At 40.7% G+C, this 22627-nt stretch overlaps 1 protein-coding gene across 10 annotated transcripts in view; it reads left to right on the top strand.

Annotated features, from left to right (window-relative positions):
* The window catches only part of LOC147120445 (RNA-binding motif, single-stranded-interacting protein 1-like), a 661270-nt gene that overhangs the window by 252647 nt on the left and 385996 nt on the right, over positions 1-22627 (top strand). The window contains exon 1 of one of the 10 annotated variants that reach the window (XM_085986398.1): positions 3261-3529. The exons of 7 other annotated variants lie outside the window; for them this stretch is intronic. In XM_085986398.1, the coding sequence (XP_085842524.1) occupies positions 3458-3529 (72 nt within the window). In that variant the 5' untranslated portion in view covers positions 3261-3457. Of the gene's footprint in view, positions 1-3260; positions 3530-22627 lie in introns of those variants that run through there. 2 more of the 10 variants (XM_085986405.1, XM_085986401.1) reach the window with 2 other exon arrangements.

Raw genomic sequence — 22627 nt, 5'->3', positions numbered from 1 at the left:
CAAGGCCAATAGCGAATCAGGGACTACATGGACGGTGCAGCCAATGGCTTACATCGCAAACCAACCATATGGCACCATAATTGCTGAGAACAGATTGAAGTGTGGCACTGAGTGGTAAGTGATCTGTAATTTCTGAAAACAACCTAAATTAACTTTCAAAAATTAATTACAGCATCTTTTTAAATTGCTGTAAAAAAAAATCTCTAGTATCTGCATATCCCTGTTGCGAATGCTTCCCTTATGCTCTGAGTTTACATGAAGTTGGGCATCGCAAACAATTAGCACATTTAGCAAGTGATGACCATTATTGTTGATAAAAATGACTGATTCCTTAAGTGGAGCTTTCAGTAGCACGTGGGTCCCATCGATGGACCATGCACGCGAGGGAAGGCAGCAATCCTGTGGAAGAAGACCTGTCTCTTTGCTGCACAGGAGCTATGTGGTATCTAATGAAGTCAGATGCCATGTGGAAGATAGCATTGGTCACCTGTTGAATGCAGGTCCTCACAACTCCTTGGCTGATGTTACAGAGGTTTCTCGTGCCTGACTGGGAGGAAGTGGAACCGTATAAATTGAACGCCATCGTCACCTTGCGGGAGGTGCACCACGGCTTTAGGTCTGCATGGAACATCTCAGAGGTAGCCAATTGTTTCCTTGCAGAAGTGCAGCTGCTCCTCAGACAGTGCCTCAAATGACATCTGTTCCCTATACACTCTCTGTGGAGGGAGATAGTAGAGAAATACGTTCAGACGCTAACAGCATTCTGGGTGGCAAAGCAGGCAAGAATAAACTGCCAAAAATGATAGATTTAGGGAGAAAATACAATGATAACAATTTCCAGACTACTCCTCAGCTTTATTAATCCCTTTGTTGGCCTTCCAGGCTGAGAGTAATGTCTTGGCCATAAATCATGCCATTACGAGGTCACCCATGCCGTTATTTTTGAGTCTAACTGGCGGCGGCGTAAATCCAGCAAACTGGCGGCGGCGTAAATCCAGCAATCTGGCTAGAATGGACTTGCTGAGGCTAATGACAACAGCACAATTGGGCCAGCAAACTATGGTGCAACACAACTCGTGGTGTAACTCACTCCATTATTTCCTGGAACTTTTATGTATTGGAGGCATCGGCACATGCCGTTAATACGTCATTATTATGGCACAGGTTTGTTGCAAATTCAGGCCCAAGGTTTCTTCACTTAATGTATCAGTTGACAGTAAAAAGCCAAAGTCTTGATATTAACAAATTTTTGTACTCAAGTTAAACTTTCTCTTAACTGGTATTAGCTGTACAGAAAAAAATATGGTAGTATCAAATCCAGGACAAAGTAGCCCGCTTGATTGGCACCCCATCCACTACCTTAAACATTCACTCCCTTCACCACCGGCACATTGTGGCTGCAGTGTGTACCAGCTACAAGATGCACTGCAGCAACTCGCCAAGGCTTCTTCAACAGCAGCTTCCAAACCCGCGACCTCTACCACCTAGAAGGACAAGGGCAGCAGGCGCATGGGAACACCATCACCTCCAAGTTGCACATCATCCTGACTTGGAAATATATTACTGTTCCTTCATCGTTGCTGGGTCAAAATCCTGGAACTCCCTCCCTAACAACACTATGGGAGTACCTTTACCACATGGACTGCAGCGGTTCAAGAAGGCGGCTCACCACCACCTTTCATGGGCAATAAATACTGGCTTTGCCAGCGACGCCCACATCCCAAGAACGAATTTTAAAAAATTAAATGCAGTCTAAGATCAGTAATGAGACCAGCTTATAATTAGTGTGAAAAATAACTGCCCACACTGCTCTTCCTAAAGTAAAACATGAAATTACATTTGCTAAATTCATTTATGAACAGATAAAATACAAAATTGATGCAAGACCAGTTGATTGTATCATGTTTCACATTGGGAGTGAAGACCAAATGCAGTCTTCAGATGAAGGGGGATTAGAAGGCGAAGGATAATTGGACTAGGGTGTGTAGATGTAAATTAAGTCTTCATTTTAAAGTCATAAATTCTACCCTTATTTCCATGATAAATTCCTATACCCACATTTATAATGGAAACTATGTAATCTTCATTATGTTGTATTTATGCTCTACTGCCAGTGGCAACATCTGCATGGGTTTGGGAATTAGAGTGAAGACATTTACACGGGCAGTTTCCATTACAAATGTGAACATAAGAATTTATGGAATGGAAAACATCAACAGGAAGTGTGTCCATATGTAAGGTTTTTTAATGTATTACATTACACAAATAGTACTAAAGCATTTTACTTAATTCATTATCCGTCATGCTATGACAGATAAAGTGTAATCTTAACATTATTTTGTATTAAATGGGCCTATGAACTTCAGCTCATCCAAAACTCTGCTGCCTGTATCCCAGCTCACGCCAAGTCCCACTGACCATCACTCCTGTGCTCGCTGACCTACATTGGCTTCCGGTCCCTCAATGCCTCAAGTTTAAAGTTCTCATCCTCCACATCCCTCCCACGTCTGTAACCTCATCCAGCCCTAAAACCCTCGAGAACTCTGTGTTCCTTCAACTCTGGCCTTTTATGCATCCCCCACTCCCTTTGCCCCTCCATTGGTGGCCGTGCCTTCAGCAGTTTAGGCCCTAAGTTCTGGAATTTCTTCCCTAATCCCTTCTGTCTCTCGAACTCTCTCTCCTCCTTTAAGACCGTCCTTAAAACCTACCTCCTTAACCAATCTCTCAGTCACCCTCCTAATATCTCCTCCTTTGGCTTGATGTAAATTTTTGTCTGAATAAGGTTCTGTGAAATGCCGTGGGATGTTTTCCTATGTTAAAAGCACTATATAAATGCAAGTTGTTGTTGTTGAAATACCAATCATTACACAATGTATGGGGCCATGATAGCAAGTTCGTAATTGTGTGTACTCACAGATTAAACAATTAAGACAGGCCTCTGCATTATTTAGCTGCGTTATTGTTACAAAGGGGTTAGCATCCCGTAGACGAACTGTCAGTTTTATTTATTTTGGGAAAAGAGACAACCTCAATTAATCTGAACCTTTAAAGATTACACTTTCATAGTTGGAGAAATATAAAATTAAAAAATGCAATATATTTAATAAAAATAATATCAGCATTGTATTTACAAGCTTGAAAGTGCAAAGCCATTATAGGCTGGTTAAACTTGCTATTTTTATAGCAATGCACCCTTCCCCCCACTCGGTGTGTTGAGAGCTTATTGATTACTTCAGGGTGTTCCACTGTTTATCTCTATTGAAACAGGAGAGGAACTCACTCACAAAGAGGCTGGCTCGTGGATCTCCTTCAAGTCACCGGCTCCAGTATGCCCTCTGTGTTCTGCAGTTAGGCTTGTGTGAGGTTTGTTAGTAACAAACAAACAGTCTAGGAAGACGCAGCAAAGGAACTGAAGGAATACTCAGTTCCTGCGCTGCTGGCAGACATTTCCATCTTCATGGGTAAAGTGTGGAAACAACAGATGTACCCCCAGTACACTTATTACTATCCACAGTATCTCCCAGCCAAGGTATAGTGATTTATTTTGCAGATTTATTTTGACTACATTATGTGATACATGTATGTTGCTGTTTACTGTAACCACACAATTGTTTGAGTTAAGAAAAAATTATAGAGTAATTATGTGGTTACATGTTTAACATAACAATTTGCATTATAATATATCTTGCGTATGAGATATTTATTCTTAATAACCTTGTGTTCATTATGTGAGTAGAGTTGGTTGTACTGGATTTGAAATGTTATATATATGTTGCAGTTCAACTGTACTACAAATTGTTTGCCAGCGGTTTCGGTTTAGTCCTTTTCCCAAGGTCTTTGTTTCCTGCATTAGCGAGACATGTTCTTAGTTTCACTGTTCACAAATTCTGATGAGTTTTTGTTTTTAAACCTACTTGCACAATTTTCCTGTGAGTAAATAGTCTTTAAAAAGCTGATTTTTTTTTAATGGTTTAAACTTGTACATCTTTACCTTTGCTCAGCATTATCTATAAGCTTTGTATACTTTTGTAAATGATATTTGCCAAAGGGTAAATGACATAGAATGCAGGCTTTGGTCAAGGCTCATAAAGGGAAATGACCAGTGTTAACCCTTGTAAAATCCCATGGGTGTGTCTGTTGAAACTTTATCGCCATTGATGTATTTAGTGTCAAAGGTTTCTCTTTTACTGATGAAGGGAAATGTTTTCACTAATGAATATAAATATGAATGGTCACGTCAAAGGCCAAAGTAGTGCTTGGAACCTAACTGGGCTAAAGTTTTAATACAAGTTTGAAATTGCCAGGATTGATACAGTGCAGACCTGTATTGAAGGTATTTTGGAAACTGCTTGCAGCTCAAAACAACATAAAAATGAGTCGTCCTAAAGCTGCTGTTGAAAGGTTAATGTAGAAAACGTTAGAGGAGTGCAGTTCACATTTTGGGCACTGGTTTATTAAATGTGCGATTCAGTAATTAACCCTCTGAGGAATGCAGTGAAATATCTGCATTGAAATTTAAAAAATGTAACGAGATTAGAATGTTCAAACAACTAGAATAATTTTCTGGGCTTAAAAATATGTGGTGATTTATCGGTTTTTTTCCATTGCTATTTGGTTATGTTCTGCTGCAAATATTTGTGGATATTATCTGATAGCAGTATGTGCAGAGTTTAAAAAATAAAAAGTCCTTTTGCGCAAAGGGTTAATTCTGCAAGTGTTTGAATTTGGTAGTAATTAAATAGATTTACTGTTTTAAAATAGTAGATGTTGCTTATTTCTAAAATATTTTTCCTTGCATTAAAAAAGAGAAGAAAGGAGAGTATTCATTATGCTTTGTTGATACGACCTTATTCCATTTTTGGCTTTGTAATGAAGATTGTTTTTATTAAAACTGTTGAGAGCCTGATTCTGAAGCGATGCCTTGTTTATAAGGATCACTTCTCACTTTACTGAACATTAACATGAAACATTACCCTGAAAATGTTGCAGTGTACTATAAAATTATGCTGCTAACCAAATGAAAGTTACTTCTAACTTGATGAGTTTTTTTAGTTCTAAATGTGTCTGAAGTATAGTGATTTCTAAGTGAACTGTCATATTCAAAAGTGAAAGAAAAGTAGTACAGTACTGAAGACCAAGGCCTGTAATAATGGAAAGAAAATGTTACTTTTAGAAAGAATTATCTAATTAGATGTTGAAAAACAAGTTAAAAATGCAGGATTTTCAAAAATCAGTAAAAACTTGCTTTTTTATAACACTGCCCAGGTGCAAGAAACTGTCTCATGCTCGACGAGGAGTTTGTTTTTGAGAACAGTGAGAGAGGTGGCAAGGTCGACGAAACTAGGCAGGAAGTTCCAGAGGACAGGAGTGTAGTGGTAGAGCAAGTGGCCTCTAATATTAGAGCAGGGGACAAGAAGTAAATAGTGTAAGAAGGGCAGAGGGTGCATGAGGCAATGTAAAGTAGGAGGAGATCATTAAGGTAGAATGGGATGAGGCCCTGGAGTGATTTTAAAACATGAATGAGAATGTGGAAATCAACTTGCTGGGAGCCAGTGGAGCTGGAAGACAACAAGGGTGATAAGAATGTGGGACCTTGTGTGGGTGAGGATGTAGGCTGTGGTATCTTGGATGAGTTGAGGCTTGCTATGAGAATTTGGGGGAAATAGAGTCTCAAGGTAATGAAGGTGTGAGCTAGAATTTCAACAACAGAGGGTTTGCGGTGGGTTGTGTTACAGTGCAGGAAATATTTAATGACAATGGAGTGGATGTAGGGGAAGAAGCTGAGCACGTGAGTAATATATCAACACTTCATATCTGACACAGCTATAAGTGACAGCTGTGTAGGTTGATGGATGCAAGGTGAGAGCTGGGAGGAACTAAAAAGAATGGCTTTGATTTTGATGACATTATGCTGAAGGAAGTTACATAGAATTTACAGCATAGGAACAGGCCGTTCGGCCCTATCTTGTATTTATGGCCCCTATTTTGGGACTCCCGTACAAGTGGGAACATCTTCTCTGTGCCCATTTCATAATTTTAAAGACCTATATCATGTCACTTCTTGATCTTCCCTTTTCTCGAGGAAAGAGCCTGTTCAGTCTTTCCTGATGATAGTTGTACCCTCTCAATTCCTATATCATCCTTGTAAATCTTTTATGCACTTACTTTCTCCAGTGCTTCTATATCCTTTTTCTAATATGGAGACCAGAATTGTGGTTCTACATAAGTTTAACATAACATCTCTGCTTTTAAATTCTATTCCTCTAGAAATGAATTTGCTTTGTTTGCACTTTTACATGCCCATCCTGCAAGTTTAACATCTTGGGGGAAAAATTCAGTTGATTAGCGCCCTAAGAGGGTGCTAACGGGGCGCAAAGCAATTAGTGCCCGGGCGCGGCGATGTTTGCACCGCTTGCGAAATTGACCAGACATTTTGTGGTGGCACTAAACACGACCGCCATGATCTCCTGCGCCTGCAGATTGTGACGTCAACGCCCCAGACCGGAAATTGAGTGCCACCCCCCTGCCTTTCCACCTGCCGCTAGCAACAACAGGTAAAGGGGAATGTTTTGCAGTCGGGAAGGGACTGGGGGAGCGCTATTTCAAGGCAGCTGCTTCCTGCCTTTTTTTGTCGGCAACATTCTGAGAGAGAGAGAGACTTCTGGAGAGCTTCAACACTGTGTGAAGGAGTTTTGGGTACTGAGCAGCAGGTTCATTTTGATTTGACCTTCCTTGCATTGATTTAGAAGAGACTATGGGGCTGCACTCGCAGCTCTTTCCCTGGGCCTCTCCATTGTTCTTTCCAGCAGAATTGATGTACAGGTCTCTCCAGGCCGAGATTCAAGGCTGCAATAAGCAGGGTGTGGATGGAGAGCAAGATCAACCCTCCCCTTTAAGAACTGGCCGGTGCCAGTGTGTCTGTGTTCCATTGTTAACTGACATCACATGAGCTTCGCCAGCGCTCTGAGGTAGCGCCTCGTTCCTCGGTGTTAGCGCCTTAAGAGAGGTGTGTAGCACTGATTTAGTGCTCAAATCACCTCCAGGGGCGATAGAGGCCAAGTTTGCAGTCGGAGGCGATAATTAGCACCAGGCGCTAAACTTTGCGCCCGGCCGATAATTGCGCCCCAAACGGGGCGATACCAAATTTCTCCCCCAAGTCGCAGCCCTCCTCAGAGTTTGGAAATAGTGTATAGTTGGGGCCAAGGGTGGGTTTCTTGAAGGAGGTGGGATCACTGTTGGAGCAAAGACAGAATGATGATATGATGGGCTGAGAAGGACGGTCAGGAGCTCGGAACACCACATGAGGGAGCAGGTGGTAAGCTTCATGGACAGAATGAGTGCCCTAAGAGGGAGCATGGAGAAAAATAGCAGAGGCCAGGATAGGCGAGGGATTGTATGGGTGGAGGGCAGAAGGAAAAGCTGGGAAATAAGACCAGGCTCAATTTTGGACATAAAGAAGTCCTTGAGTTTCTTGCATTTGGAGTTGAGGTCAGCATGCGGACATAAAGGAGGGAGGCAGATTGTGGTGGAGTGGAGAAATTGAGAGTTGTTTTGCGTTTTGGGATAATTGGTAACAAGCAGAGGAAATGATGGTACAGCTTATGGTGGTCCAACCAGATCTGTTAGCGGATAGCTAGGCCGGTTGATTGCCAAGTACCTTCCAGCTAACAGTCTGCAGATTTAAGATAATTGAGGTACTTGTTATACCAGGAGAATGGTGAGGTGGGAGACCATCTTGAATCTGAGGGGAATGTTTGAGTGAGACAATTGTGAGGAAGATTGACAGAGGTTCCCATGTCATCACAGTTGGTAGGCCAGAAGAGAAAGAGGTCAGAATTGGAGAGGGTCTTGAGAGTGAGTTTGGGATATTTTTTCCCCTAGGGTCAAAGTGACAGTGGTGGCATTTGGGACAGATAGGTGTATATGTAGGAGAATGGAGATGAGAAAGCTCCCTGTCAGTGTCAGAAATCTGAGATCTCAATGCCATGTGTAATAATGAATTCAAGGGTGTGGCTGTGATTGGATAAAGGAATTGAAATAGAGATGGAGGTTGAGGATAAGGGAAGCAAACCAGACAATGAAATGACTGCTGTAGGGTAGGATGAATTGAGGTGAAGATTAATTTCAATAAGGGTGAATAGTCACTTGGTGCAGTGTCTGATATTGAACAGAAGGGAGGGACATTTCAATGAGAAACATGCTTAGGGAAGTCTGGAATGGCTGAAGATGATCATGAAGGAGAGATGGGAGGGATTGTAGAATGTGATGCATTTGTATGTGGAGAAGAAATAAGAGGATAGGCTAATGTGGGATCTCGAGTTGGGTGCAGTGCTACCACCACAATTGTTTTGACAGGCAATGTGAAGGAATATGAAGCCAGAAGAGCAACCTTGATGGGCAGGAAGGAGCCATCAGTGGTGAGGCAAGTTCCAGGCCCAGGATGTTGATTTTTATTTTGATTGTTAGGTCAGTTATGCAGAGGGCCTTATTCACGAGCGAGCAAACATTTTTCAGGGTGATATGGAGTGGAAGATGTTAGAGGTTCATAGGAGGGATTATTGCTACAAGGGAAGACGAGTGGAGGAGAGTGGGATATTGAGCTAGTTTAGAGGATGCGCTCTGAAAGAGGAGGTGTCAGGATGACGCAGTTGGGTGACTAATGGAGTACAGCTAGAGGAGAAATGGGAATTCGGTGGAGAATGGCAGTGGGTGGGCTTGGGCAACAGTGTGATTAAGGACTATTTAGACATGGAGAATGGGGCAAGTAGCTGTAGGAGAAGCAAAAGTGGAGGCAAGAAAATATTAGGTGGGGAAGCAAAGGAGGATGAGGCATGGGGGAAAGGGGAAGGGAAGTGCAGGTCCTTGGATCTTGGGCAACATCCATTATGCACACATGCATGAGTAAACAAGATTACAATATACTACAGTAACAGCAAGTCCTAATGCAAAATGATGGAGAACACCTCTAGGAGGGGTCTTGAGAAAGGTCAATGTGGCTACTTTATTCAGGGAATAGGGCCAACTGGAGGTCACAGGTTCCAGGTAAAGAACAGTCACTGTAATCCTGTAAATAATACTGATTGCATCTAAAAATGGTTCTACAGATATAATACAGATCAGTTAGTTGCCTATTGCGTATAGGTTGGATGCTACTTTTATCTGTTTTCCCAAATAAATACAAAACATCAAATTAAAATGGGTGTTTGTGTTTAAAAATGAATTAAGCTTTTTCATTGCAATCCAAGCATGAGCATCAGTATTTTAAATAACCTTAAGTATAATTGTATTCTAAATTTAAATGTTCTAAAGCCTACTGGTTTGCTTTTGTTGAGATATTGACAACTCCATTGTTGGTACATTTCTGTCAGACTGCAGTTTACAATAATTTAGCTCTATGGATTAAAGTCAAATTTAATGTTCCATTTGTTACTTGTTAACTTTAAGTAACAACACACAATATTATTCTGGGAGGTAATTGATGTACTGGTGTCTATCAGGTCTGGGATGGACACACATTTAAAAAAAAGCAAGCATTTAATAATTTATTTGTTGACTTTAGGGATCCCAGTTGAGAATGTTGCATGTGATTTTGCAAATGATAGCTAAAAGCTTGAAATGGATATTACTATAAAACCCAGTGCTCCACAGTACCTATTAGGCACCATGTGTGTTTTAATAAGTACATCTGAATTATGTATTAATGAACACCTCCGGGCAGCCTTTCCTATTATGCAATATTTATAAATGATTGTTGCAGTCAGGCTTCTGTGCAGAAAGTTAACCCCACTTTAATGCATTAGCCAATTGCAAGTTAGGAGCTAGCTTTTTAATTGTTTAATTCAGTTAGTAGTAGTTTGTGTTCTTGTGGTTAACTCATTAATGAAGCAAATACAACTGTAATTAATCAACTTTTAATGAAAAAGTAGATAAGACACAGCTGTAACCCCCAACTTGTGAGTGTTAGGCGTGGCACTGCTATACTTTTTAAAATTGGTTTGCCTTGTGAGTAAGTAGTGGTGTATAGGTATTTGTTTTATTTTTCACTTTCTTGTCTTTGGTATCGTACACTTTTTAGTTAACCTGTGCCATGCTGAGCGTGAAATGAAACAGTTGTTGATTTGTGGAGTTTGTGTAATTAATAAATCATTTTCATTATGATTATGATGAAACACTTTAAAGAAAGAAATAATTTAAATATATAGAAGTTACAACACTGAAGCAGACCATTTCACCCAACCTGTCCATGTTGGCGTTTACCCTCCAAAAGAGCAAATAACTCTAATTACATTTACCTACTCTGTCCCCATATCCCTTCAACTCCTTTTCCTTCATCCACTAATCCAATCTAATCTTGAATGTTGACATGGTTTCTGCCTCAACTCAACCACTAACCCTGGAAGTGAATTCCACAGTCTCACAAAACTCTGTGTAAAGAAGTTTCCCTCTGTTCCAAATCTCTTGCCTTTAATCTTGTACCTATGGCCCTCTGGAAACAGTCTGCTTCTATCTACCCTGTCCCACCCTTTCATAATTTTAAACCGTTCTATCATGTCCTGTAATCTACACACAATACTGTAACTGATGTCTGTGGTGATTATTCTTTATGTTTAGTAAGAAGTATTGTGATTGGTTGTTTGTTTCCTGCCTTGGGATATATGCTGTAATCTCATTGGTAGTTGATGTCATGTGATTTGTGGTGGCCATCTTAAATTCAGTTCTTTCCAGCCTTTAGTTGGGACTGGGTGTTGAAAGATGTGCTACAGGATTTTTAAGTTAATAAAGCCTAGATTAGAAAGGCAAATCTATTCTTCATTTCAATTTATTAACTTTATGTCAGAATGGAGCGATATCTTCAACCAGAACGATTCAGTGCTGACCCTAATTCTGCAGGAGTGGATGATAAATGGAAACACTGGTATTGTACATTTAAAAACTTTTTGGGCGTGTTGGATCAAGAGTCTCTAAATAAGCTGAATATGCTGATCAACTACATTGCTCCGGATGTGTATAAGTATATTTTGGACTGTAAAACTTACGAAGTGGCTATTTCTACATTGGAAAAGATTTTTGTTAAACCAAAGAATGAGGTATTTGCACGTCACCTTCTATCTGCCCGTAGGCAGCAGGTGGGAGAATCTTTGGATACTTATTTACAAGCACTTCGGTGCCTTAGTGTTAACTGTAATTATAAGGCCGTGACGGCTGAAGAATATAAGGAAGAATCGGTACGGGATGCTTTTATTAATGGATTACTGTCTAGATCAATTCATCAGCGGTTGTTAGAAAATAAGACTTTGGATCTTAAGAGTGCTTTTGAGCAAGCTTCTACATTGGATGTGGCTCAGAGAAGTTCGGATTCTTATGCTCTTTTTAATCGGCCTGTGACTGTGGTTTCGGCAGTTCCGGATGAAAAGGAATTATGTGGACTTAATAGGAGTGGTTTACTAGATTCTGAAACAGTTTCTACTTCAGCGGCTGTTGCCTCTAGGATTCAGAAGTGTTATTTTTGTGGGAACGTCCGGCACCCTCGTCTGAAGTGTCCTGCTCGGGAGGCTGTGTGTAGTAAATGCGGCAAGAGAGGTCATTACGCACGTGTGTGTAAATCATCAGGTTCAATTACCTCCTCTGTGACTATTCAGCCTTTGGATAGGGCGTTTATTGCATCAATTTCTGCTGCATTTGCTCATGGCCTAAACAAAGCTATAGTTACGGCCCAAGTTAATGGGTTGGAAGTGAAGGCCCTTATAGATACGGGCAGTACCGAGAGTTTTATAAGTCTTCAGTTTGCAAAGGAGAAGCATTTGAAAATTTCGCCTGTTTCCTATCAGGTGTGTATGGCTCAGACGACTCTCACTTCACAAGTAGCTGGTTGTTGCCTTGTGAAATTGATTCTTCTAGGTAATACGTATACTGATATACGCCTATCTGTTTTGCCTAATCTCTGTGCGGATATTTTGATTGGTCATGATGTGCTTCAGTTACACGAGTCTCTCAGCCTTTCATTTGGAGGGACTAAGCCACCTTTATCTATTTGTGGATTAACCTCTTTATCCATTTCTCCATTATCACTTTTTTCCAATTTGATGCCGGATTGTAAGCCAATTGCTACCAAGTCAAGAAGGTATAGCAGTCAGGATAGAGAATTTATTAATTCTGAAGTTCAACGTCTCTTATTGGAAGGAATCATTGAACCTAGTTGTTCGCCTTGGCGGGCACAGGTAGTTGTCACGACTAATGAGAGACATAAGAAACGAATGGTGATAGACTATTCCCAAATTATTAATAGGTATACTCAATTAGATGCGTACCCTTTGCCTAAGATTGATGAGCTTATCAATAAAGTATCTCAGTATAAGGTTTTTAGCACTATTGACCTAAAGAGTGCTTATCATCAGATTCCTATTAAGAAGGATCAACCATATACGGCCTTTGAGGCTGGTGGAAAGCTGTATCAGTTTTGCCGAATACCATTTGGTGTTACTAATGGTGTTGCTTGTTTTCAACGGGCAATGGATGCTTTTATAAGTGATAACTCTCTGACACCTTTTCATACTTAGATGACATCACGGTGTGTGGCAAATCAAGGGTGGAGCATGATTCTAATTTAGAAAGATTCCTTCAAGCTGCAGAAAAAGTTGGTTTAACTTTCAATAAAGAGAAGTGTACCTTTTCGACCACTGAGGTAAATCTACTGGGGTACATTATCTCGGGAAACAAGATTAAACCAGACCCAGAACGTCTGCGACCATTGATTGATTTACCTTGTCCTACTAATTCTAAGGCTTTGCAACGAGTTGTTGGACTGTTTTCTTACTATTCTAATTGGATTGCAAATTTTTCACAGAAGATCCGGCCTCTTATTCGGGTTACGACATATCCTCTATCATGGGAGGCCAGGACATGCTTTGATAATTTTAAAAAGGATATCCTTGGAGCAGTTGTGCATTCTATTGATGAGCAGGTTCCTTTTGTGATTGAGACGGACGCTTCTGATTTTGCAATTGGGGCTACTCTGAACCAAAATGGAAGACCTGTGGCCTTTTTCTCACGTACCTTGAACAATAGTGAAAAAAGGCATTCTTCAATAGAGAAAGAGGCGTATGCAATAGTAGAAGCACTGCGTAAATGGAGACCTTATTTATCGGGGCGACATTTTACGTTGGTAACTGATCAAAAGTCTGTGTCCTTTATGTTTGATGTCAAACATTTTGGAAAGATTAAGAATGATAAAATAATGAGGTGGAGGATTGAGTTGGCATGTTACCATTTTGATATAGTTTATCGTCCGGGGAAGGATAATGTTGCTGCTGATGCGCTGTCGAGGGCTTATTGTTCTGTGATTCACGGAGATACGCTTATTAATCTTCATAATGCCTTATGCCATCCTGGGGTTACGAGGATGATACACTTCGTACGCAGTAAGAATTTGCCCATTTCAGTTGAAGACGTCAAGCGGATGACTTCATCATGTTCTATCTGTGCTTGGTGTAAACCGAATTTCTTTAAGCCTCAACGAGCTCATCTTATAAAGGCTACTTCTCCTTTTGAACGTTTGAGCGTCGATTTCAAGGGGCCTCTTCCTTCAACTACTCAAAACCGATATATATTTACTGTTGTGGATGAGTTTTCATGGTTCCCTTTTGCTTTTCCTTGCGCAGATGTATCAGCTGCTACAGTTATCAAATGTCTGACTCAACTTTTTGTCATCTTTGGGATGCCTGCGTATATCCATTCGGATCAGGGAAGTTCTTTTATGTCTTCCCAGTTGAAGGAATACCTTCAGAGTCGGGGAATTTCTACTAGCAGAACTACCCCGTATAATCCCCAGGGTAATGGACAGTGCGAACGATACAATGGGGTGATCTGGAAGGCAGTTATGTTGGCTTTGACATCCCGGAACCTTAAGAATACACAGTGGGAAATGGTACTGCCTGATGCCCTGCATTCCATTAGATCATTGCTTTCAACGGCTACTAATGTGACCCCCCATGAAAGGCTCTTTAACTATCCGCGGAGATCTACTATGGGATATTCGGTACCTTCATGGCTTAATATGCAGGGACCTGTGCTGCTTCGACGCCATGTTAGATTGTCAAAATATGATCCTTTAGTGGAGGAGGTGGAGCTGTTGGAGGCAAATTCCCAATATGCTCATATTCGATTCCAAGATGGGAAAGAAAGTACCGTTTCAATTAAAGACTTGGCTCCTTGTGGTGGCCAGCCCTCTTCTGAGGATATTAACAATAGTCATGATTCAGATAATGTGGATGCTGTTACAGATACTACGAATATTTCCAATCCGACTGCAGATAATTATACTTCTATTAGTCAGCCCTCGATGGATGTTCATGACCGTCCCAGCTTACCTCCTGATGGGATTTCTAATCCGGAAACCGTTGAAAATCGGGATATGGATAGCCTTCCTGCAGAAGATACTTCTGTGTCTCCTGGTGTGGGAGGGCAAGGAATTTCACCAAGGTTAAGAAGGTCGACACGAACAAGATATCCGGTCGACCGATTGAAAATGGACTTTTAAATTGATAGTAATGTTTTAAAATTGTTGAAATATTATATTATATTGTTTTAGTTGAGAGATACTTAATACTTATGTGCAATGTTACTATTTGTTGTTGCTCACTTAGTATTGTGTCATGTTGAATAGTTTTATTTTGTCTGTGCATAGTTTTAGTTGTGAATAATTAATTATAAATTGTAAAGGTTATTTAGGTTGGAGTATATTTTAAAAGGAGGGGTGAATGTGGTGATTATTCTTTATGTTTAGTAAGAAGTATTGTGATTGGTTGTTTGTTTTCTGCCTTGGGATATATGCTGTAATCTCATTGGTAGTTGATGTCATGTGATTTGTGGTGGCCATCTTAAATTCAGTTCTTTCCAGCCTTTAGTTGGGACTGGGTGTTGAAAGATGTGCTACAGGATTTTTAAGTTAATAAAGCCTAGATTAGAAAGGCAAATCTATTCTTCATTTCAATGTCTTAAGATTTTATATTGGCTCATCATCACCTCTTGGCTTTTATATTCTATAGCTCGTGATAAAACTGAGAATTTTTTTTTTATAGCCTTGTCATCCTGTGGTACTGCCTTTAATGTCTTGTGAACCTGTACCCTCCATTCCTCTGCTCTTCCATAGCACTGAGCCTACTTCCATTTGGAGTATAATTATTGCTGTTATTTTTTTTTACTCTGAACAGGAGTGTGCAACGCACGCCCCACCACCTGTGCACCTGTTTTCGGACGCAATCAACTTTCTCATAAGAGCATAAGAAATAGGAGCAAGAGTAGGCCATACAGCCCTTTGAGCCTGCTCTGCCATTCAATAAGATCATGGCTGATCTTCGACCTCAACTCCACTTTCCCGCTTGATTCCCATATCCCTTGATTCCCATAATTCAATCTAGATCCTAGGCCTATAAGTATTGTTGCTTCATCAAACACTTTATTCCTTTTAAAAATGGGTACATTTTCCATGCCCCCTTTTTGTATCTCTCTAGATGTGATTCATCATCTCAATAGCAACTTTATCTTTGACTTTCATTCAGTCTGATAATTGATTTCTTTCCTTCATTTTCTAAGTGCCTTCAAAAGGTGTATATTCTAGGAATAGTCAGATTTAAGCTTTCTGTATTTGAAATCTAATTTAATACCTCAACACTTTAAATTGACCTATTTGGTAAGGAACTCTTTCTAATCCTTTTGGCTTTCCACCACATTAGATGAGCTGTTCGCTGGGAAACATTGCCGGTGACCAGAATAATGATTGTAACTCCTTCATTGTTAACTCAGGAAGTGGTGTGTCCTGTTTGATAATGGCATAACAATGTTACTTTGCACTTGAAATGTTGTTTGCAAAATGATGTATTTCTTATTACTATTCCCTTTTTTAGTTAGCATTCATAAATCTTACTATGGAAAGTTTACCAGTGATTTCTTTTGTACATTTTTAATTTAATTGATTAATTAATTTATATATAGGAACCGTGTCCATATGAAAAACTAGCTTGTTTTGAAAATGTATCTTATGTTTCAGTTATGGTGGTACAAATCCAGTCATTTGGGCAATAGTTCTTGCCCACGGTCCTGATGAAGATGAAGTGATGTAGAAGGATTATAAAGTGGTTTTACCTGCACTGAACATGATGGGTAGGAGCAAACCGCATTAGGGGATGAAATGTAGATTGGGCGATCAAAGATGGAAAATAAAGAGGATAAAGGTCAGTCATGACGAAAGTCAAAAGCCATATTTGTCAACCAGAGGAAAACATTTTTTGAAGACTAGGTGCTAATTGGCAAGTAGTCACCACCTTTAAGGTGATTTCTGCCAACATTTAAATTATTTCATTTTTGGTAATATTTGTATGCTTAGAGTGGATTTTTTTTAACCCTTTCACAACATCCTCTAACAAGTGGGGTGTAGTTTAAGGGACACTATCATTAAAAAAAAGACCCATCCGTTATTGTTATAGTGACTTGCAAGTTATATGTTGATGCATTTCAGTGCAATTCATGTTGTTGTGCTTTGTGTTGTCCAACACATGAAGATGTAGTTGGAATTTATGGCTTCTGTGTTGAGGTACTCTAGGATAAAGGTTCCTATGAGGAGCTGGTTATGTGAAGACTGAAGTTGCATAGATGATTTTATTATACACTTACAAAAGGCCGGACTCATAAATTTGTATTTGTTTAGAATATTGACATTTGTACTGGGGTTAATACTCGATCACCCCAGGTGCCTGTTGCTGAAAGTATTAAAACTGATTTTGATGGTACTGTTCTCATTGTGTGTAATAGCTAAATGCATACGTCTGAAAGACCAGGAGGTACTTGTCAGGGGACATTAGATGTCACTTGAATTGCCAGACAAATGGTTTAAGACTGACTTCCATCAGGTGTTGACACTGCCCAACTACCAACTCACCTCAGGATAAAAGCTAAGAAGAAAGAAAGAAATAGGACAGGATTCACTGTATTATGAGCTATGATTTTCTTGTCCACTCACATAAGCTAACATCAGAGTCAACATTTCAAAGTGATGACACAACAGTTGATATAGTGATTGAATAGCTGACTCGAGCATCAAGTAACATAATTCTTTAAAATCCTTGAGCAATAGATTTTCATTATGAATAGTAAAGCTTTCTTGGAGTACACCAAGAAGATTAAAACAGTAGAAGATATGGTAAATCAGGAATTGGCGATTAGGTGATAACCAAGATTGGGCTTTTAAAGACTTGTGTGTGGCAGAAAAGAAAGACTGAAGAATTCAAGGAGTTCCACATGTTTGAGGTCCTGAAAAAGAATAAGATAGATTTGGAAACTGTGTGATGAATCTTGATTTTAACATAATAGAGAGGCATGTAAAATGGAGCTTAGAAAGAACAAAAGTTAAAAGTTCCAAGAAGTATTGACAATAGTATCAACAAAATAGAGAAATATCAGAAAGGTTGCAACAGAGTGAGAAAGAAGTTAGAGATGAGAGAAGGATAGTTGATGAGAAGATGGGCTTTTTTTGTATCATCTTCAGAACTGTAATAGTATTCCAGATATGGGAGCATTATTCAGGTTTTGGACAGACTTGGGCTTTTTGTACATTTAGGAGTTGTTAAGTAGAAAAGAAGTGTTTGGTAACAAAAGGAAAACCATGTTTCTTGGAATTAGCTTTTCCAATGGACGATATATGGGAATTCCATTTGAGGTCTGAGGAGACAATGAGGCCAAGAATGTGACAGACGAAGAAGGACTTGGGGTGAAGTCAAACTCACCCTAAGTAAGAGATGATAGCTTTTGTTAGACTAGCGAAGCATGAAAAAGCTGTCTTGAATTTTTGAAAGAAATTAGATTTTCATTGGCCCATTGAAGGGTACAGATGAAATCAAGATATAGTGATTCAGCCATTGCACAGCAAAAGGACTAGATTTTATGATCACTAAAGGCGTGTAACTGAGGAAGCTATTGAATGTAGGTTGGAATTGTCGATGAAAAAAATTGGAAGAGGTAATTTCTATAAAGAAGTAAGAGTGGGAGAGAGGACAGAGTCTAGGAAAACCCCTAATGTAATGAAAGAGGAGTCAGGAGATGAGTCATCAACTCATTACAAGAACAGCAATTTGAGTGGAGACTGGATAGCCAAAAGCATAGCTTTCGTGGGAACCCTTATGATGGTAACAAGTGCACAATGTTACACTCAAAGTATTGAAGAGCAGCGTTTCTGAGGTGCATAAGATAAGCAACAGGATTGCCATTTACTATCCTGTCATGGCCTCTATCATGGAGAGTATGGCTGCAGAGGACCCTGGAGTGATCACACACTATATGGTGAACTGCAGGGTTTCGATGCCCTGCATTAGAACCCCATGAAGGATAGTGGAATCTTCCGCAGCAGCAAATGTGAATGCTTGTAGGCAGACCGTTCAATGCCCCCAGCAATCTTTTATACTCAGGAAAAGAGTGTGTTTTAAAGTCTGAGGTCTTCATTCCTCTCCTCTTCAGCAGGGCAAGAACTTGAGCTGACTCGCCAGACTCCTCATTCCTTTTTCTTGTCACTTGTAATTTGTGCATCACCTGGAGCACTGCCTTCGAAGTTGCTTTCTAACTTTCCTAGGGTGTATATTTCTCAGCTGATGCTTGGCAAACTAACATTGAGTGACTGTGTATCTTAGTTAAGGCTTTCCTCATCCCTCTCCCTGGATTCCCAAGTTTGTCATTTCTCCAACCAGGGAAAGGAAAAGGATACACAGCTGGTTTAGCCATCTATCATCCGACCTGGCTGGATCACATCTCCTCTGCCAAAAACGCACGCTTTTTCAGGATTATCCTCGAAAGCAAAGATAACACCCTGCTTATTTTCCCCACTACCAACTACCTTCTTAAGCCTCTCTATCCTTCCCTCTCCACCCTCAACCCCAACAACAAGTTCAAGGAGTTCGTGGACACAAAGATTGAGACCATCTATTCAGCTGCATCTGCTATTCCCTCCTGCCTGTACATTAGCCCTGAACCCACATGTTTCTCTTCTATCTCCCCTCATACCCTCTCCGAAATTAATTTTGTCTGAGACTCACCTTCTGCTCCCTTGATGAAACCCATTCCCAATTAACTGCTTACTACCCAACTTCCCTTTTTGGCACCCATGTTACCAGACATAGTAAATGGTTCCTCTACTCAGGTACTGTCCCCCTCCCTTTTAAAACTGCTGTCATCACCCCCCCCCCTAAAAAAAAATCCCCCCATGACTGTCACTTCCCAAATCTGTGCCCATATTTCTCTCAATTCCATATTTGAATTTCTTCAGTCAGATTTCCATTCGTACCACAGCACTGAAGCGGCCCTAATCAATGTTGCAAATCTCAACTATTGCGTACTATCCATCCTCGACCTCTCTGCAGTCGTTGATACGGTCGACCACACTATGCTCTTCCAACATCTCTCCTCCTTTGTCCAGCTCAGAGGGACTATCCTCACATGGTTCTATTCTTCTTATCCAATCATAGAATATACATTCCATTAAGAAATAAAAACTCCACAGGAAAAGTGATCCATCCGTGGCTAATTAAAGAAGTTAAGGATGGTATTAGATTAAAAGAAGAGGCTTATAATGTTGCAAAGAATAGTAGTAAGCCTGAGGATTGGGAGAGCTTTAGAAACCAGCAAAGGATGACAAAAAATTGATGATCAGGGAGAAAATGGAATGAGAGTAAATTAGCAAGAAATATAAAAACAGATTGTAAGATCTTCTACAAGTATGAAAAAGGAAGAGAGTTGCAAAAGCAAACATTGGTCCCTTAGAGGTAGAGACAGGAGAAATTATATTGGGGGCAAGGAAATGGCAGAGACTTTAAACAAATATTTTGTATCTGTCTTCACAGTAGCAGACACAAAAAGCAAACCAAAAATAGTGGGGAACCAAGGGGCTAATGAGAGTGAGAAACTTAAAGTAATTAATATCGGTAGAGAAAAAGTACTTGAGAAACTAATGGGACTAAAAGCCAACAAATCCACTGGACCTGATGGCCAACAACCTAGGATTCTAAAAGAGGTGGTTGCAGAGATAGTGGATACATTGGTTGTGATCTTCCAAAATTCCCTAAATTCAGGAACGGTCCCAGCGGATTGGAAAGTAGCAAATGTAACCCCGCTATTCAAGAAAGGAGGGGGTAATATATTAGCATGGATAAAGGATTGGTTAACAGACAGAAAACAGAGAGTAGGGATAAACGGGTCATTTTCAGATTGGCAGGCTGTAACTAGTGGGGTGCCGCAAGGATCAGTGCTTGGGCCTCAGTGATTTACAATCTATATTAATGACTTCGATGAAGGGACCGAGTGCAGTGTTTCCAAGTTTGCTGACGGTGGAAAAGTTAGCTGTGAGAAGGATGCAAAGAGCCTGCAAAGGGATGTAGACAGGTTAAGTGAGTGGGCAATAAGTTGGCAGATGGAGTATAATGTGGGAAAATGTGAGGTTATTCACTTTGATAGGAAGAATAGAAAAGCAGAATACTTTTTAAATGGCGAGAAACTATTAAATGTTGGTATGTATCATTAAGAAATGTTGACTCTATCGATGCCATTTCCTACTCTAGCCCTGAACTAGAAAATTTCATTCATTTTGCTTCCAATTTCCACCCTTCCCTCACCTTCACATGGTCCATCTCCGACTCGTCCCTTCCCTTCCTCAACTTCTGTCTCCATTTCTGAGGTTAGGCTATCGACAAATATCCACTATAAGTCCACTGACTCCCACAGCTACCTAGACTACACTTCCTTCCCACCCCGCTTCCTGTAAGGACACTATTCCATTCTCTCAGTTTCTCCGTCTCCGTCGTATCTGTTCTGACGATGCCACCTTCATACTAGTGCTTCCGATATGTCTTTTTCCTCAACCGAGGATGCCCCTCTACCATGGTTGACAGGGCCCTCAACCATGTCCGTTCCATTTCCTGCAATTTTGCTCCCACCCCTTCCCCTCCCTCCCAGAACCGCGATAGGGTTCCCCTTGTCCTCACCTTTCACTCCACCAGCCTCCACTTTCAATGGATCATCCTCTGCCATTTCCGCCACCTCTAGCGTGATCCCACCACCAAACACATCTTCCCTTCCCCTCCCCTTTCAGCATTCCGAAGGGACAGCTCCCACCGCGACGACACCTTGGTCCACTCCTGAATCAACCCTTAAAACCTGTTACATCTCTAACTTTTTCCAGTTCTGACGTAAGGTCATCGACCTGGAATGTTAACTCTGTTTCTTTCTCCACAGATGCTGTCTGACCTGCTGAGCATTTCCAGCATTTTCTGTTTTTATTTCAGATTTCCAGCACCTGCAGTATTTTGCTTTTGTATATTAAGTGTTGGTGTTCAGAGAGATTTGGGTGTCCTAGTACAAGAAACACAAGACAGTTAGCATGCAGGTACAGCAAGCAATTAGAAGGCAATTGGCATGTTGGCCTTATTGCTAGAGGGTTGGAGTACAAGAGTAAGGAAGTCTTGCTACAATTGTACAGGGCTCTGGTGAGACCACACCTGGAGTACCGTGCGCAGTTTTGGTCTCCTTATTTAAGGAAGGATATACTTGCCTTAGAGATGGTGCAACGAAGGTTCACTAGATTGATCCCTGGGATGAGAGGGTTGTCCTATGAATGGAGATTGAGTAGATTGGGCCTTTACTCGCTGGAGTTTAGAGAGGTGATCTCATTGAAACATAAGATTCTGAGCGGGATTGACAGGGTAGATGCTGAGAGATTATTTCCCCTGGTTGGAGAGTCTAGAACTAGGGGGCATAGTCTCATGATAAGGGGCCGGCCTTTTAAGACTGAGATGAGGAGGAATTTCTTCACTCAGAGAGTTGTGAATCTTTGGAATTCTCTGCCCCAAAATGCTGTGAATGCTCAGTCATTGAGTATATTCAAGGCTGAGATAGATAGATTTTTGGACTCCAGAGGAATCAAGGCATATGGGGATCGGGCAGGAAAGTGGAGTTGAGGTCGAAGATCAGCCATGATCTTATTGAATGGCGGAGCAGGCTCGAGGGACAGTATGGCCTACTCCTGCTCCTAATTCTTATGTTTATGTTCTCCCGATTTTTGTAACCTCCTCCAGCCCTCCAACCCCGCAAACTCACAGTTCCTCTGTCTCTGGTGCCGTGTGCTTCCCACTCCCTTCGCCCCACCATTGGCAGCCATGCCTTCAGCAGTTAGGCCTCAATTCCGCCCCCCCCACTGGCCTCCCCCAACCTCTCTGTGTCTCCACCTCCCTCCTTGCATTTGAGATCCTCCTTAAAACCCACTTCTTTGACCAAGCTTTTGGTCACTCCTAATATTTCAACAACAACAATAACACATTTATATAGCACCTTCAACGGTAGTAAAATGTCCCTCCTTTGGTGTCCATTTATGTCAGATTACACCTTTTTTGTCTTATAATACTCCTGTGAAGCACCTTGGGACGTTTTACTACGTTAAAGGTGCTATATAAATATAAATTGTTGTTGTTGAAGCACCTTGGGACATTGCTGTTGTTGATGACCATAGTATGCATAATGACAAGAAGCATTAGCCTTTGGCAAGAGTTGGAAATTGATGCCAGGGGGAAGCAGCTTTTCAAAGTATGAGGAAAAGAAT

This window comes from Somniosus microcephalus, chromosome 4 (genome assembly GCF_052327205.1).
Source record: "Somniosus microcephalus isolate GS21.2 chromosome 4, FLI_Smic_1.0, whole genome shotgun sequence".
Classification (NCBI taxonomy): domain Eukaryota; kingdom Metazoa; phylum Chordata; class Chondrichthyes; order Squaliformes; family Somniosidae; genus Somniosus; species Somniosus microcephalus.
The sequence above is the reverse complement of the archived record's forward strand: the minus strand, read 5'-3'. Positions and strand labels throughout refer to the sequence as shown.